The sequence below is a fragment of the Salmo trutta genome, chromosome 1 (genome assembly GCF_901001165.1).
Source record: "Salmo trutta chromosome 1, fSalTru1.1, whole genome shotgun sequence".
NCBI lineage: Eukaryota > Metazoa > Chordata > Actinopteri > Salmoniformes > Salmonidae > Salmo > Salmo trutta.
The window spans coordinates 16,251,134-16,269,525 of NC_042957.1; the positions used below are offsets into that span (position 1 = coordinate 16,251,134).

Sequence of the window (18,392 nt, forward strand, 5' to 3'; positions counted from 1 at the left end):
GAACAGCCGGATGCTGAGGTACAAGGAAAAATCTGCAGCTCATGCAGAACAGCACAAAACACCTGCCTTTGGACTTTGTATTAACCGGTGGGACTGTTCCAAATCGACCCCTAGCACCTACCTTCTTCCTCTGGGCACTTCATGTACATTTGAAAGGATGGCCATTTCTCTCAGGTATAGGAGAGTTGTCTCAGGTATAGACAAGCAATAAGCTATTTCCCAAAGCCAAATCGCCCCTTACGCTCCATGTGCTCCTGGAGATCAGAGGATTTGACAGGTGTTAGTAATATGGCAACAGCTCCACCTTGCTCTCTAAATAGGCTAGGTGAAAGTTTCACCATATTGACTAAACCAATCAAATCCTCTCAGATCTCCACAAGTGCATAGGGCTTAGAGGTTGATTTGGGATTGGCCCCATGTCTCCAGTGTAGGCAAGCAATAGGTATTTCACCACACTTACGAGAACACGCCACCCTCACACCAGGCCTAGAAATTAGTGCGAAAAAACTGATTTGGGATGACATTTTTATTGTGGGCCGTTGAAATGCATGGGTGTAAATATCAACAAAGAAAGTTCATGGTTGACGACGCCTGTACATTACATTCTAACAAAGAAACAGATGGTCACCCTGGCGATTTCATTTAATGCATTTTAGTATTAGAATAGACAGGCTCGCAGTGAATCAACGGTAGGGACATGTTTCTCAGCAAAGGTGACAATTCATCAAAAAGATAAATCAACTCATGACCAAAAGTTAAATTGGTTAACAATTTAAAAATCACACCTCTATCACAGTCTACATAATTTCAACAGCCATACAATACAAGTACACAAGATGATTTAATGGTTAGAAGGAATACAACCAAAAGTAAAGAGTAAGATGCAAACCAACATTTTTTCAGAAAATATTTGAAGCAATGTGACGATACAGTAACTTACGTCTTGCCATGACTATCATACGGTAAGTGGATCTAAATACTCAGGGGGAAAAAACATTATCAAATTGTCTTACTGAACATATCCCAAAATAAGTGTACAATATGCACACTTGTAGAAATAGAAAATTAAAATCTATGCTGAAAGTGGAAAAACAGCCTGATTGCTCCCTCTCTCATGCAGCTCCATGGCAGAAAGAATAGTCTGATGTTAGTCCATCAGTTCCATATTTATGGCAATAAACATGAAGCCGCTATGAAGTGAGGAGAGAGGAGGGGTGGAAGGTTGGGAGAGGGGTTTCATCTGTGTTCTTCAGCCAACCAATAGAAGGGCCACTGTGTTCTTCAGCCAACCAATAAGAGAAGGGAGAATTTAATCTCCATATTTATCAAAAAGTATTTTTCAATCATTTCCTTCTTTCATCAAAGGTGGTTTGACGTGTGGTGTCGTTAAGATGCTGCTGTGGGGGTGGGACTTAGGGCAGGTCGGAGGGCTCTCATTGGTTGTTTTTGGCTTTGGCGTGTGTGAGGATGTGAGACTTGAGGTTGGTTGACTGGGCAAACTTCTTATTGCAGCCGTCAAAGGGGCATACGTAGGGCCGGTCTCCGGTGTGGATACGAACATGTGTGCGCAAGTTAAAGTCCAGCGAAAACCTCTTCCCACAGCCCTCAAAGGTACACTGCACACAGGAAGGAGAACATGGATGGACAAAAGGAGAGGTGTATTAGGATGTAGGAGTCAATGGTAAATGTGTGTGCAGTTACTCTACATGCATTTGTCTTTTTGCGTCAATCTCCTAGCAGAATTTATGCAGACCAGGTACGTACTTGGAAGGGTTTCTCCCCTGTGTGAACGAGTTGGTGACGTTTGAGTTTGGAACTCTCTACGAAGGCCTTGCCACACTCGGCACAGACGTGCACACGAGGCCCGTGGGTGTGGAGATGCTTCCTCATCGCTGAATTGTCCCTGAACATCTTTGTGCAGCCCTAAGGGAGAGATTTATAGAAAGTGTTGGTGTACCTGATTCCATATACACAGTGTACAAAACATTAAGGACATCTGCTACAGCATCAGCTAGCTAAGCGGTTAAGAGCGTTGGGCCAGTAACTGAAAGGTCGGTGTAGGTGTACACCGGGCCAGCAAGGTACAATAATCTGCCCTTGAGCAAGGCAGTTATCCCCAAACAACTGCTCACCAACTCAATATTAGGAAAGTATTTCTTAATGCATGTCTTAATGTATGATCATGAGTCATAATACCTGATGAGAGCACATTTAGGAATACCAACATTTGGCATTTTCTTAAATGACACTAAAATAAAGTGCAATATCTGTGTGAAATAAATATGTAAACATGGCTCAGACATTGTGTAGGCCTATGCTACAATTTTTCTTGCAAAGAGAAAAATATGTACTTCTCATTTCCCACTCTGGGTTAATGTGATGGGCTGTCACTGTTAAGTAGCTCTCTGTAGCCCTGGAGGTCCATCCATCTGTAGTAAGCGCAACAGTTCACTGACAACTTCAGCTTGCTTATATAGACTGGGTACTACCTGTGCTGAAATGAGTACGAGAGGGTGAAGTTTAACGTGGTCTGAGCACTTTCACTAGATGCTCAAACCCCCGATTCTTCTCAACCACTGAGAATGTGCGCATATCTGTGGCTATAAACATACCCATCACTCTTGTAATTTCTTTGGCCCGGTCAGAATCGGCTGTGAAGAGCTGCTTGAATGCAGAGGAGAGACTAAGCTGCGGTTTTTTTGTGTGTTTCCATCTTCCAGTGGTAGGAATACTGCGGTGATGTCGGCATAAATGTGTCATGTTTGAGGTGTTGGCAGCTGCATAGGCTATTCTCGTTGAGCAGTGGTGACATGCTCTCGGTCCATTGCCGTTGTAAGCTACTGAGAAGACAAAATGTTCCCAAACTGGAGATTTACGCGATGGAGAATCCTCCTGGTTTGTCAGCCCCACCACCGTACAGAAGTAGTTGCCGGCTGCGCCACACAAAAGCACAGTTTGAAATGCGCCAATTAAGGTTTGAATTTTGATAACATGCGCATATGCTCTAGTTGTTGTAACAGAATAACCTGAAATGTTTTCAGCTCAGGTTTACACGAGGGGCATACAACGCAGCGTAGGCACAGCCCACAGGCCGAGTGGTTGCATTTATTATATATTCATTTGGGTTCACAATGCGGACAGAAGAGGTCCCCGAACCGTTCCAGAATACATGTACCTTAACACCCCTACTGGGCAGGAAAGAAACCGTTGGAAACAGACTACTTACTTTATGAGGGCAGGCTATCGTCCTGGGCGCGTCGTCTTCTTTTACCTTCCTCGGCTTCATCCTGAGAAAACATTGGATATGGAGTTAACTTTCAGTCTATTGCATTCAAAGGGAATAGAACACAAAACATATGTTGTCCATATACAAAATCTAATTAACCATGTTCAATTCCTAACCAGTGAATATAAACCAGCACCCATGCAAGTGTTCCAGTATGGCTGACAACAGCCGGTTTCCTCCTTTCACTGTGTTAAAGTGCTCTGTGTCAGTGTGTGTTGACGGTGTTCAGAGATATAAAGGCTCTCGTAGAATGGACTCTAGAACTTACCACACTGAGTTCTGACCATAGGGACCAGCAGAGTCACTGAAGGAACTAAGAACACAGCATCCAAATGGGACAGTCAGAAATATCCAGGCTCAACACTCCCTTCCTAAGAGATTAGGCTATATACCGCTGACATCTACTACAGAAAAGCTGCCTCATCGAGTGCTGCCTTCCAAGACAGGCAGGCAACATGAAGAGAATCACAAATCCTGGCACCTTGCTAAACACCAATTTACAAGGTGAGCTACAAGAGAGCATAGGTGTAAATTATTTGTGTGTTAGAGTTTAGGCCAAACAATAGGGGGGTTTATTTGAGGGTGTGTTCACTGTACATACCCTTGATGGACAGGTGAGTTTAGGCAGATAGACACTGACCTGGCAAACTCTGCCAGCTGTTTGGGGTCTGACAGGTCGATGCCAGGTATCCCTCCAGGGGGCAGCTTCTTCCCCGTCATGTATTCAGAGTAGTCCGGAGGGGAATTCTCCCCAATGATCTGTTCTTCAACAACTGACTCATGGTCAATGTCTTTTTTGTCATCTAGGATACAATGCAGGGACTTAACCGAAAATAGCCATACAAGACCGGGGTACATCATTGCAGTTTGCCCAAGCACCAGCAGATGGTGATATTGAGTCGTTTCATTTGTATTTATTATGGATCCCAATTACTCTTTCTGGGGTCCAGAAAAATTAAGGCAGTTATAACATTTTAAAAACATTACATTCACAACAGATTTCACAACACATTAAGTGTGTGCCCTCAGGCCCCTACTTTACTACCACATATACACAACACAAAATCCATGTGTACATGTGTGTATGTTATTGTGTTTGTAGGCACGTGTCTGTGCCTATGTTTGTGTTGCTTCACAGTCCCCACTGTTCCATAAGGTGTATTTTATCAGGTTTTTTTTTTTTAAATCAAATTTTACTGCTTGCATGAGTTACTTGATGTGGAATAGAGTTCCATATAGTCATGGCTCTATGTAGTACTGTGCGCCTCCCAAAGTCTGTTCTGGACTGTGAAGAGACCTCTGGTGGCATGTTTTGTGGGGTATGCTGTGTGCCAGTAGTTCAAACAGACAGCTCGGTCCATTGAACATGTCAATACTGCTCATAAATACAAGACGTGATGAAGTCAATCTCTCCTACACTTTGAGCCAGGAAAGATTGACATGCATATTAATGTTAGCTCTCGGTGTACATCTAAGGAACAGCCATTGCTGCCCTGTTGAGCCTAAAGTCCCTCTTTGTGGCACCTGACCACAGGACTGAACAGTAGTCCAGGTCCAACAAAACTAAGGCCTACCTGGATACACTCGTATCCCCGTGGACTGGTTCGTATGTAAAACATTCGCCATTCAGGCTGCAAATGCATTACTTTCCTCCCTAACTAATATTTACTTTTGTTTTACCTTTAACTAGGCAAGTCAGTTAAGAACAAATTCTTATTTACAATGACGGCCTAGGAACAGTGGGTTAACTGCCTTATTCAGGAGCAGAATGACAGATTTTACTTTGTCAGCTCAAGGATTCGATCTAGCAACCTTTTGGTTACAGGCCCAACGCTCTAACCACTAGGCCACCTGCCGCCCCCATTTAAATGAGAAGGTAAAAATATGCACACTTTATTAAAACACAACTTCCCCCACCATGCTAGAGTGGCTAATGCCTAGGAATGCTAGGCCAAGATGTTGCATATCAGGTTTCATCAGCCTGTTGTTTACCCCTGGCTTAAAGCAGGGCCGACATCAGGAAGTAGCATTAGCCAATCTAGCACGGCAGCCTGGTCTCAGACTAGACGTAACATAGTAAATGTAAATCCAGGACACTGAAATTAGTATTATAAGTTACGTTTGGTATGGTTACATAAGACAGATTGTTACTTAAAGTAAATATTCACCCATTTTGAATATATATTTTTCTGCATCTGAGCAATGTTCTATTGATTCCCTGGGTCATTTATTGCTATTCAAGCAGGCATACATTTCGCCGGAATGACATACTGTAGCATTGCGATAAAGCCGCTCCCACTACACTGGAAGTTAATAGCAATACGACTTTTAGATCGCAATAACATCTATCATATGTTCAAAACTGGATGATGTCATAACACAGGTCATCTTCTCTCGAATGAGCCATTGATCATATTTTTTTGCTATATTCCTACATAGAGGTCCCGTGTGGCTCAGTTGGTAGAGCATGGTGTTTGCAACACCAGGGTTGTGGGTTCGGTTCCCACGGGGGACCAGTACGGAGAAAAATGTATGAAATGTATGCATTCACTACTGTAAGTCGCTCTGGATAAGAGCGTCTACTAAAATGTAAAATGTAGAGAAATATGGAATTTTGCAGAGGGTCTAACACATTTCTCCTACTTGTCTGCTTCTTCAGTCCAGGGTGCATTGCATGGTGCTGTTGCGAATGTCAGACACATCGATTGGCCAGTTGAACATGGTTAGACTGTAGACTTAAGTAGCTAGTTAGAAGTTTTACAGCTAACTAGCTACTTCACATGCTGATATTCACTATGGTATTGTGTGTAGTTATGTTTGCTAGCGAGCTACCTAGACAGCTACCTAGACATTGCATTGCTAGCTACCTACCTAGACATTGCATTGTGGGTTTTGTAGTCGACTTGAGCTGCAACAGATTTTGACAACGATTTTCACATGTTGCTGCCAACCTTATTACAAACAACAAAATGAAACACATGTTCACAAAAAATGAGCGGTTTTGGGTGGATTTTTAATACACCCAACCAACCACCCTACTAAAGATGAGATTTGAACTCGCAAACTTTGGGTTGCTAGACGTTCACGTTATACACCCACCCAACTTCGCAACTATGTTAGCTAACCTTAGCCTAACTAATGTTAGCCAGCTTGATGTTAGCCATCTAGCTAGAATTCATATAATACATGTTGCAAATTCTAAACATATTGGACGTTTTGCATATTCATAACAAAGTGTTTCTAATTCGTAACATATAATACAAATTGTAATTTGTAACATAGCATACAAAAATGGGTGATGTATAAGTTACTCCATTTCGTATTATATGTTACGTTTCATATGGTATGTATTGTCTTGGACACCAGCATGATGGTGGAAAATGGTGTTTCATAAAGAAAGTACACATTTTCCCTGTTTTGCATTTGCAGCCTGAATGGACTATATTTAAGGTACGAACCGGTCCGATATGAGTGTATTGCCGGCTGCATACAATGCGTTTGGACGGTAAGGTGAAACGACTCAATATCGCCATCTGCCAGCCTTTAGGCTACTAAGCTGTTTGAAAACAGCAATACAAAAACACTGCAGCAATATTTCTAGACATTGTAGCTAGCAGTATAGCTTTGTTTTTACAAAACAGTGAAATACAATGTATACAATCATTGATGCTGATTAAAATAACGACTATGAACATGCTTCACCTTGATCCCCCTGCACAGTTTATCAGCTAACATTGTTTCTCGCTCTGCTGCTAGTCGCATCTTGGTAGCTACACGCCAGGATTATGGGTTTACTAGTTAGCCTAGCACGCCAACGGATAATGTTTATCAATCATGCTGAATCCAAATGCGGTTAAACGGTGCTTGTACAATGCAAGCTGTGTAGGGTCGTAGTTTCTAGGAACGTTTACTAGCTAGTGTTGCTAGCCAGCTACTATACTTGATTGAGAACTCGCTAGCTGTCGCGTGTAAAAAAAAAGTTAACGTTAGCTGGCTATGCAGAATGGGCTAGAAATAACTTTTTGGGACAATATATTTGGTCAGCCGTTTAAATCTAACAAAACTAAGTTACAGGGTTACTGGCCCAGATATTGTAATCACGGCTGAAGTAGCTACTTATCCGCAAAGTGAACGTAAGGCACCTAACTAGCTCGTTACGCCGTCGGGGCCTACTCCCTGGAGCCAGCAGCGCGCTTGTATCCCCGACCGCCGCCATCTTCGCCCAGCCGCTCTATCGCCATTTTTTCGGGCCGCCATACTGGTTCTCGGGGAACATGGCGGCGCCCAGCAACATCTAAAAACATGGCCTCCAAAACAAAAACATTTCAATCTAACCGACACACATTTCTGCACTTCTAAAAGTGATCCCGAAGGTGGCTTGGCGAACTACGAGGGAATAGACTGGTGCAAAACGTCTACGCCCTGCAGCAAGGCCTCTTGGCAAGAATCTTGCACAAGTTTACTACCAAGCACGAACAATGCTGGGAGAGATACACATAACGTTAGCTACAGTAACATTAGATAGAACCGACGACTTACCCGAAGCCCACATTGTAACAGAGAATTCCCCCTCCATAGTCTTTATTTGCACCTGTTTCTGTTCCCATTTTCTACTGCTTGGTTCTACAGCACCCAAATAGCTCTTTTGGCCAGCTTTTTTGCTACTGCCGCCTACCCCTCTCTTCATCCGACCCACCGAGCTTTTCCCGGCTACAGTCACCAGAGTCTGTTCGATGTACTCGTCTTCCACCCCGGGTGCTGGGACGGGGATGAGGATTTGATCCTCGTAACCCCCGTCCGCAAGCATATCCGAATCATCCCCGCCAACAACTTCCTCTCTTGTCTGCACTAGGATCACTTCTTGATGGTGGTGGATCGAATTCGGGTCGTCTGACACCAGCGGCTGAAGTGCTATCATCGGCTGGTCGTCGTCTCCCCCGACCACTGTAGTCTCGATAGTCTCTACCGGTATCGTTTCCACCTCTATCTCGTGCAACTCCACTAGTTCGGCCGGCATCTCCGAGCCGTCCGCCTCAATATAAAGCGTATCGCCGGATGCCATGTTGAATTCTACCAGCTTGTTTGCCCCACAAACACCCCCTGCCCCTGTTCTCCCTCTTCGATGATCAATTATATTGACAAGATAGTCGAGTGACCGCTCTAACGATGAAAATACATGTCCTCAAAGATGGGAGGAGGCGAGATCAGGTGGGACCATTCTAGCCAATGAGAGGTCATATGCTCGTGTGAAAACTCCGATATAAGGTCGTTTTTTTCATAGTTGCCTAAATGCCAATTGCTTCCACTTATACCAGTGCATTCGTAACAACCTAACCATTGCGGAACTTATAGTCGAACAAATAAGCCTCACGTTGCAAATAAGCAATTACATTTATGTTGTTGACTAAATTCAACACTCTCTTGACCTCCATTCAAAAATTCCTAATTTCGTTTTATTTTTGTGGACAGATTTTTGAGTAAACCCTGTCGCTTCGCCTTTTCCTCTGATAACACAAGCCACCAATTCCTACACCACAAACATCACAAACACCCATGGGGGTCTGATGAGGATGCTTAGACCAAAAGTTGCATTCCTTTTGATTATGTAGGGTGAATATTATTTTGCTTGCTAAAACATTAATAAGGCCCAAAATGACATTGGCCAACTCACTGCTAAGCGTAATGCGCCATAAGACATTTATATGTTGTTGTTTTTTTAATGCAGAAAACGACTATCACATAGGATACCTACTGGCATTAGCCTCATCTAGTCCATTGTATGTATTTCATAGTTTCATAGGCTCATTGAATGTTTAATATTACACTACACATCAACAGGGAATAGGGATGGATATATTGCAGTTGTTTTTTGTTTCTTGGGTTTTCTACAAATATATGTTTTCTGTAAACATACTCTATATGGGCTGTCTCGAGTGTCACTACAGACCCTGGTTCAATTCCAGGCAGTATCACAACCGGCCGTGATTGGGAGTCCCACAATTGGCACACAATTGGCCCAGCGTCGTTAGGGTTTGGCTGGGGTAGGCAGTCATTGTAATAAGAATTTGTTCTTAACTGACTTGTCTAGTAAAATATATCTGGTCTTTTGGCGTTCTCCTAATCTGACCTCCAGGTGTCGGTATACTCAAGGGGACAAAATACCTTTCAATCCAGATAGTTGTGTAACACCTCTTGTGATGCAGTCATGTATCAGCATTACATGTGCTGTATACTGACTGCATGAGTGTATTAATATCAGGAGGATGCAAAGCCAAGTTACAGAAAAGTCAGATAGAAGTGTATGGAGAAGTACAGATGGGGTTCTATATCATGTAGGGAATCATTCATCCCTATACTTAACAATTCTCTAAATTGATCCCCAATGAATACGCCAAAGGATAGTGTTATGTGTTGTTAGAAAGTATGACTAAAACAGAGATATGTTAAAAGGAACAGATAGGCCAAATTATGTTCATAGTGGCCCATAGTGTATGAATACACAGTCTGACTAGGTGAATGCTTGTGAATAAACACTAAATCAAAGCAGCTAATCAAGTACAGCTTAAAAAACAGACAACTCTCACAATCAAAGAGGTCATTTCATTTTTCCAAGACATTGTTCACAGTTTTATTTGAAATCATTTTAGTGTATATATATATATATATTTTTTTTACCAGGAAGCACTTGGTCATAAAAGGAAATAATAAAACAAACAATACTTCACCATATCGTTGCAGCCAATAAACATTTTATTAACAACATGATCACAAATACTCTGGTGTATTATTATTTTTTTGATCATAAGATTGCAATATCCAAAGAGCAATAGTTTATATACCACCCTCCCTTTCAGGTTCAAGACCTGTTTTAAAAAATCTTTCGGTCAGTGATTACACACACACACACAATTGTGTTTGGCGAAAAAGGATACAAAACCCTTTAAAAATGTTGAGGTCAGGTCATGAGAAATAAATCTGTATGTGCTTATAATTGTATTTTAAAACAAAATCAAAAGAGAAAAAAATGACAATATAAAATATAAAAGGCTGACATAAAATGATTATCATCAGTGTCATTATAATTATTATTTTGTTACTATTGTCGTCACTAAAACTACTACTACTTATATTCACACCATTACATCTACAATAATACAAATAATAGTCATATTAATGACAATGATAGTAATAATAATGCCAAACAAACATTTTATAAATAAAAAACTCCTAGAAAACTACGATGTTACTTAATTTAATTTCATAATTGTTTCCTTTAAGACGGGAAACAGAACAGTAAACATTGGTTACCGACAGACAGATAGAGAAATAAAATAGAGAGAAAAACGAGCCCAGAGAAAGTAAAAAAATCAGTGCGAGTGTCCTCCATCCATCCCATTCTTCCAAACGTTACGGAAACAAACTGTTCCTGTAGTGTTACAGCAACATTCTCACGTTGCTTTAACATCACAGCAACGTAGAATAAATAAAATGGTTGTAGTTCGGGCCTCGATCCTCTCCTTGCCTCCTCAGACACAGCAGTGGTTGCCGTGGGGACAATGGTTCCAAAAGGTACAAGAAAGATTATGTCGTGCTGATTCTGCTCAGTTCTTGTCTAATAACTGGAAGAGAGAGGAGACAACAGGAGTGTTACAAGTCTTGTCATGGAGATAAGATGTGTTGTCCTGTCAGAGACCAACTCTAGTATATCAGCAGTATTACTTTCACTTTCTATGTCTCTGGTGCTATCTGGAGGATAACATGTCTCACTTCTCCTTCTCTTCCAATAACAACCTCATTTGGTCAGTTCCAAACATAAGTGCAGTAAACTGCATACTATAGAGATATTAGCCACAGACAGTACATTTCCTATTGAGACATTCTTGGAGGAAGTGAATGAGGAACTCAGAGATAACGCACCATCAATGATCTCATCCTTCACCTTGTGTAATTCACGAACAACTTCTTCCAAGATTTCCTGTTCCAAGTACAAAAGTTCATCATAACAGGTATATGTTTTCATATTCACAAAGTGTATGTGCCAATAATTTACTTCAGGGCTCCTTACCTGCTTCATTCTGTCAAAGTCTAAGGCATCTGTGTCGCTGCTACTCCCCACAGGTCGTACCCTACAGAAACCAAGGAAAACACTCTCACACAACATAGTAGCTCAATATATTTATTTTACAAATGAGAGTAAACATGCAATATAAAATTATAAGTGCACAAATAAGGCATGAAGTGTACAGAGGGAAATGTGTACAGTCCGTTACACAGTTAACCAGCCAATCCCTTGATCACATAACCTCATTTTAAAACCTAAGTCGGCAGACTAACTTAGTCCGTCAAGGTTCTCACCTTGATACCAGTGATGACCTCTCTGCAGAGTTGGCTCTGTCCCATGGCTTCTTCACGCCATCTGAGAGGGGAAGGAGAAGAGAAGACAGGGTAAGAAAAACATGACCTCAACATGTCAATTTTATTGAGTGTGTATATATATATATATATATATATATATATATATATATAGTGTTATACACACACATATATATACACACACACATTCTTATATATATATATATATATATATATATATATATATATATATATAGTGTTGTTCTTGTGTACTATATATTGTGGTGTATTTGTGTTGTATATGTCTGAAACCCTACCTCTTCAAGGAGGATCTTAAATAAACCTCCTCCCCCAAAAATACACTTTTCCTACTAGCACTGACTCTGCTGATAACTACTTTATTGAGGGAAAATGTGCCTGTAATGACTGTGATATGTGGTTGTCTCATCTAGCTATCTTAAGATGAATGCACTAATTGTAAGTCGCATCTGCTATAAGAGCATCTGCTAAATTACAAAAATGTATATATATATATTTAAACTGTGTATGACTGGAGTACCTGTGGCGTTCTGTCCACCCTTGATGCCGGGGGAAGGGGACCTATTGGGGTCATCCTGCAAAACAACAGGAAAGACATATTGACGTCAACTAAGGAGAAGTGAGTCATAAATGTAATGATAAAAGAGTCATAATCACTGTAACATCAGTTAGCATCACTCACGATTTGGTTGTCCTCAGGCTTCTCTGATGCTGCTTTCCTTCTGGGGGCAAGAAGAAGCCTCTAGTCAGAGCCTCATTCAGTTTGATATCAAAGTTGTACATTCAATATGTCTGACGGTCCCCTCCACATATGACTAGACATGATTTTGAATAGAAATGTCTGTTCTAACTAGAGAGCTACGTTTCTGTGGGACCTGCAGGTCCAGATTGAGATCATTGCGGCGCTGTCGGCATTTTTCATGCTGCGGTTGGGAGCGGGCGGTCAGACAGGCAACTTTGAGATTAAAATATTTTTGTTGTCCCGCAGATTATTTGGAAACGTTCATCTTTCTGCTTTGTATACGTTAGCATACTTATTGTATTAAAAGCACATCTTTGTTGCATTATTCACATACTCATAATTTGCTGCTTCAAGTTAAGTAGCCTACCTCTCCTTTCCTAGTTGGGCATGCAAGATCAAGTGCACCTAGTATACACTACCGGTCAAAAGTTTTAGAACACCTACTCATTTATTTCTACAATTTCCTACATTGTAGAATAATAGTGAAGACATCAAAACTATGAACTAACACATATGGAATCATGTAGTAACCAAAAAAGTGTTAAACAAATCAAAATATATCTTATATTTGAGATTCTTCAAATAGCCACTCTTTGCCTTGATGACAGCTTTGCACACTCTTGGCATTCTCTCAACCAGCTTCACCTGGAATGCTTTTCCAACAGTCTTGAAGGAATTCCCACATATGCTGAGTACTTGTTGGCTGCTTTTCCTTCACTCTGCAGTCCAACTCATCCCAAACCATCTCAATTTGGTTGAGATTGGGGGATTGTGGAGGCCAGGTTATCTGATGCAGCACTCCATCACTCCTTGGTAAAATAGCCCTTACACAGCCTAGAGGTGTGTTGGGTCATTGTCCTGTTGAAAAACAAATGATAGTTCCACGAAGTGCACACCATATGGGATGTTGTATCCCTGCGGAATGCTGCGGTAGCCATGCTGGTTAAGTGTGCCTTGAATTCTAAATAAATCATAGACAGTGTCACCAGCAAAGCACCTCCACACCATAACACCTCCTCCTCCATGCTTTATGGTGGGAAATACACATGCAGAGATAATCCGTTCACCCACACAGCATCTCACAAAGACACGGCGGTTAGAACCAAAAATCTCACATTTGGACTCCAGACCAAAGGACAAATTTCCACCGGTCTAATGTCCATTGCTCGTGTTTCTTAGCCCAAGCAAGTCTCTTCTTATTATTGGTGTCCTTTAGTTGTGGTTTCTTTGCAGAAATTCAACAATGAAGGCCTGATTCATACATTTTCCTCTGAACAGTTAATGTTGAGATGTGTCTGCTCCCTAAACTTTATTTGGGCTGCAATTTCTTAGGCTGGTAACTCTAATGAACTTATCCTGAGCAGCTGAGGTAACTCTGGGTCTTCTATTCATGTGGCGGTCCTCATGAGAGCCAGTTTCATCATAGCGCTTGATGTTTTTTGCGACTGCACTTGAAGAAACTTTCAAAGTTTTCTGTATTGCCTGACCTTCATGTCTTAAAGTAATGATGGACTGTCGTTTCTCTGTGCTTATTTGAGCTGTTCTTGCCATAATATGGACTTGGTATTTTACCATATAGGGCTGTCTTCTGTATACCCCCCTACCTTGTCACAACACAACTGATAGCTCAAATGCATAAAGACGGAAAGAAATTCCACAAATTAACTTTTGATAATGCACACCTGTTAATTGAAATGCATTCCAGGTGACTACTCCATGAAGCTGGTTGAGAGAATGCCAGGAGTGTGCAAAGCTGTCATCAAGGCAAAGGGTGGCTACTTCGAAGAATCTCAAATATAAAACATATTTAGATTAGTTTAACACTTGTTTTGTTACTACATGATTCCATATGTGATATTTCATAGTTTTGATGTCTTCACTATTATTCTACAATGTAGAAAATAGTAAAAATAAAGAAAAACCCTTGAATGAGTAGGCGTTCTAAAACTTTGGACTGGTAGTGTATGTGTGATCTCAAAATAGAGTACCACAGTATGAGTCATAATACCCATAAAACCAAGCAGTCAAACAAGGAAATGGTTCCAATCGTTTTTCCACCATTCATTTTTCCTACAGGGGATTTTTGAAACACTTAAAATAAGGGCTGTGTTTCGTGTAGGCTCACCCTGGCATGATGTTTTGATAACCATGTAAATCTCTCTAATGAATATATTGGCAACATTTCTTTAAATTGACAATTCTGTGAACAGTCTTGTGCAAGTTTTACATTTACACAATACCTGTTAGCAAAGTTGTCAGCGAGAGATCAAGTGCAGGAGCTTGCAGGGATTTGTAGTCTTACATGATGACTACTTGGATACTAATTATCATTTTTGAATCTGAGAGTAAATAGATCCGAATATATTGATAAAAGTTACCTTGTCCGAGAGAGATTTACATGGTTATCAAAACGTCACGCCAGGGTAAGCCTATGCGAAGCCCTTATTTGAAGTGTTTCTAAAATTAATGGTTGAAAAACAATTGGAACCATTTCCCTGTTTGACTGCTAGGTTTTATGGGTATTATGACACCTCCACTGTGGAGCTATATAGAGTAGGCTGCCTATGCATGGACGGAGCGTCATGTGCTAGTTATCTTTCCAAGGAAATTATGTAAAAAACGATTAGACTATAGTTTACTACACTGTCTGTAAATAAATATTGATAATGGAAAAAAGTGGAGGGTGCTCAACCAACGTGAGTCGAGGTGCAATACAAAAATGTTATAATTGGAAAAGAAAAGGCGCAATGTGTGCCTAGGCTACCATGGTGAGCGATCATTGCGCCTTTTAATTTTCAATAAATATTGATTACCCAATTATGTGTATGTATGTGCCTGCAAATTGTCCTCATAAAAGATAGGCTACATCCTATAAACAAAACATAGCTCAAAAGAAGTAGAAGTGTCCACTCTAATCATTCTTGCTGCTTCAAGGTCAGCAGCCATACATGCGAGATAAGGTGTGCGTTTGATCTCAATTAAATAGTTGATATTAGCACCGGAGGGGATGGCTGCCGTTTTACATGCGCCTAACTGTGCTATTTTGTTAGTTTTTTTTCGCATCGTTTGTAATTTATTTTGTCCATAATGTTGCTGCTACCGTCTCTTATGACCAAAAAGAGCTTCTGGATATCAGAACAGCGATTTCTCACCTCGAACTGGACAAATACCTTTTCTTTAATGAGTCCGACGCAAAGTATATATTGCTTCCCTGAGACCAAGCCCAAATCCCGTCATTCGTGTGAAGAAAATACGAAAATACAGGGGGTGGAGATCAGGGTGCCTTGTGAGAATTTGTTGGCGAGTGGGTAACCTGCCTCTACCATCCATTCTATTTGCCAACGTGCAATCACTGGAAAATAAATTGGATGATCTCCGTTCGAGACTATCCTACCAACGGGACATTAACCTGTCTGGGCTAGGGGGCAGTATTTTCACGGCCGGATAAAAAACGTACCCAAATTAAACAGGTTACTACTCTGGCCCAGAAACTAGAATATGCATATTATTAGTGGATTTGGATAGAAAACACTCTGAAGTTTCTAAAACTGTTTGAATGGTGTCTGTGAATATAACAGAACTCATATGGCAGGCAAAAACCTGAGAAAAATCCAAGCAGGAAGTGAAAAGTCAGAGAATTGTCTTTCTTCTTTTGATTCTCTATCGAAGCTACAGTGTCTGTGGGGTGACGTTGCACTTCCCAAGGCTTCCATTGGCTTACTGGGCAGATAATAGGAGCTCAGTTACTGAGTGGTCTGCCTAGCAACAAAGGGATTGGATATGTTCGGTCCCGCGAGCGCGCCCCTCCTTCTTCTTCTTCTTGAATGAATATGCTATTGTCCGGTTGGAATATTATCGCAATTTTATGTTAAAAATACCATAAAGATTGATTTTAAACAGTGTTTGACATGCTTCTAAGTACGGTAATGGAACATTTTGACTTTGTCTCTCGTTCTACGCTCGCGCATTATGCCTTTGGATAAGTGACCTGTACGCACGAACAAAACGGAGGTATTTGGACATAAATATGGATTATTTGGAACAAAAACAAAATTTCTTGTGGAAGTATGTAACGCCCTGGCCATAGAGAGGGTTTTTTTGTTCTTTATTTTGGTTAGGCCTGGGTGTTACATTGGGTGGGCGTTCTATGTTCTTTTTCTATGTTTTTGTATTTCTTTGTTTTAGGCCGTGTGTGGCTCCCAATCAGGCACAGCTGAAGTTCGTTGTTGTTGGGAGTCACACATAAGTGCATGTTTTTCCGTTGGGGTTTTGTGGGTAATTGTTTCCGTCATTGTGTTTCACCTGACAGGACTGTTTGGCTGTCGGTTTCCTTGTTTTGTTTTTGTATAGTGTTCTTGCTTAACCTGTTAGGGCTAGGGGGCAGTATTTACACGGCCGGATAAAAAACGTAACCAATTTAATCTGGTTATTACTACTGCCCAGAAACTAGAATATGCATATAATTATTGGCTTTGGATAGAAAACACCCTAAAGTTTCTAAAACTGTTTGAATGGTGTCTGTGAGTATAACAGAACTCATATGGCAGGCAAAAACCTGAGAAGATTCCTTACAGGAAGTGGCCTGTCTGACAAGTTCTTGTTCTTCTTGACTCTCTTTATTGAAAACTGAGGATCTTTGCTGTAACGTGACACTTTCTACGGCTCCCATAGGCTCTCAGAACCCGGGAAAAAGCTGAATGATGTAATTCCAGCCCCTGGCTGAAAAACATTAGCGCCTTTGGTAAGTGGTCTATCAGAGGACAATGAGACTGAGGCGCGTGCACGAGGCGACCCCATATTTTTATTTTCTCTCTCTTTGTACTAAAACACAGATTCCCGGTCGGAATATTATCGCTTTTTTACGAGAAAAATGGCATAAAAATTGATTTTAAACAGCGGTTGACATGCTTTGAAGTATGGTAATGGAAAATTTAGATTTTTTTTGTCACGAAACGCATCGGGCGCGTCACCCTTCTTTACCCTTTCGGATAGTGTCTTGAACGCACGAACAAAACGCCGCTATTTGGATATAACTATGGATTATTTTGAACCAAACCAACATTTGTTATTGAAGTAGAAGTCCTGGGAGTGCATTCTGACGAAGAACAGCAAAGGTAATAACATTTTTCTTATAGTAAATCTGACTTTGGTGAGGGCTAAACTTGGTGGGTGTCTAAATAGCTAGCCCTGTGATGCCGGGCTATCTACTTAGAATATTGCAAAATGTGCTTTCACCGAAAAGCTATTTTAAAATTGGACATAGCGAGTGCATAGAGGAGTTCTGTATCTATAATTCTTAAAATAATTGTTATGTTTTTTGTGAACGTTTATCGTGAGTAATTTAGTAAATTCACCGGAAGTTTGCGGGGGTATGCTAGTTCTGAACGTCACATGCTAATGTAAAAAGCTGTTTTTTGATATAAATATGAACTTGATTGAACAAAACATGCATGTATTGTATAACATAATGTCCTAAGATTGTCATCTGATGAAGATCATCAAAGGTTAGTGCTGCATTTAGCTGTGGTTTGGGTTTATGTGACATTATATGCTAGCTTGAAAAATGGGTGTCTGATTATTTCTGGCTGTGTACTCTGCTGACATAATCTAATGTTTTACTTTAGTTGTAAAGCCTTTTTGAAATCGGACAGTGTGGTTAGATTAACGAGAGTCTTGTCTTTAAAATGGTGTAAAATAGTCATATGTTTAAGAAATTGAAGTAATAGCATTTCTAAGGTATTTGAATAACGCGCCACGGGATTCCACTGGCTGTTACGTAGGTGGGATGAAATCGTCCCACTGGCCCTAGAGAAGTTAATTAAATATGATGAACACTAACTCCGCTGCGTTTTGGTCCACTCTCTCTCACGTCAGCCCTTACAGAATTACCCGCCACAAAAGGACCAAGCAGCGGAGGAAGGAGCAGCACCAGGAGAGCAGCATGATGGACTCATGGACGTGGGAGCAAATACT

General features: G+C 40.9%; 2 protein-coding genes across 10 annotated transcripts in view; both read right to left on the bottom strand.

Moving 5' to 3' along the window:
* Positions 1 to 511: 511 nt before the first annotated feature.
* On the bottom strand, positions 512 to 8,461 carry LOC115171543 (transcriptional repressor protein YY1). 6 transcript variants are annotated; one of them, XM_029728513.1, is made up of 6 exons: positions 7,826 to 8,461; positions 3,888 to 4,089; positions 3,555 to 3,599; positions 3,227 to 3,287; positions 1,765 to 1,923; positions 512 to 1,616 (listed from the first exon to the last, which is right to left on the bottom strand). In XM_029728513.1, exons 1-6 carry the CDS (start codon positions 8,346 to 8,348, stop codon positions 1,434 to 1,436), a joined length of 1,173 nt encoding a protein of 390 aa, XP_029584373.1. In that variant the 5' UTR covers positions 8,349 to 8,461; the 3' UTR covers positions 512 to 1,433. The 6 variants fall into 6 exon arrangements, with proteins under 6 accessions (XP_029584373.1, XP_029584528.1, XP_029584447.1 ...); XM_029728668.1 differs by having other exon boundaries at positions 1,336 to 1,616; positions 3,927 to 4,089; positions 7,826 to 8,460; XM_029728587.1 differs by having other exon boundaries at positions 1,336 to 1,616; positions 3,888 to 4,077; positions 7,826 to 8,459.
* A 1,554-nt stretch (positions 8,462 to 10,015) lies between these two features.
* Positions 10,016 to 18,392, bottom strand: part of LOC115171829 (ena/VASP-like protein) — a 134,037-nt gene continuing 125,660 nt past the window's right edge. For 3 of the 4 annotated variants that reach the window (XM_029729195.1, XM_029729034.1, XM_029729246.1), the window contains exons 8-13: positions 12,360 to 12,399; positions 12,198 to 12,252; positions 11,642 to 11,702; positions 11,352 to 11,412; positions 11,204 to 11,261; positions 10,016 to 10,905 (exon numbers count right to left, since the gene is read on the bottom strand). In XM_029729195.1, coding sequence (XP_029585055.1) covers positions 10,868 to 10,905; positions 11,204 to 11,261; positions 11,352 to 11,412; positions 11,642 to 11,702; positions 12,198 to 12,252; positions 12,360 to 12,399 — 313 coding nt within the window. In that variant the 3' untranslated portion in view covers positions 10,016 to 10,867. The remainder of the gene's footprint in view (positions 10,906 to 11,203; positions 11,262 to 11,351; positions 11,413 to 11,641; positions 11,703 to 12,197; positions 12,253 to 12,359; positions 12,400 to 18,392) is intronic. The other variant, XM_029729105.1, reaches the window with a different exon arrangement.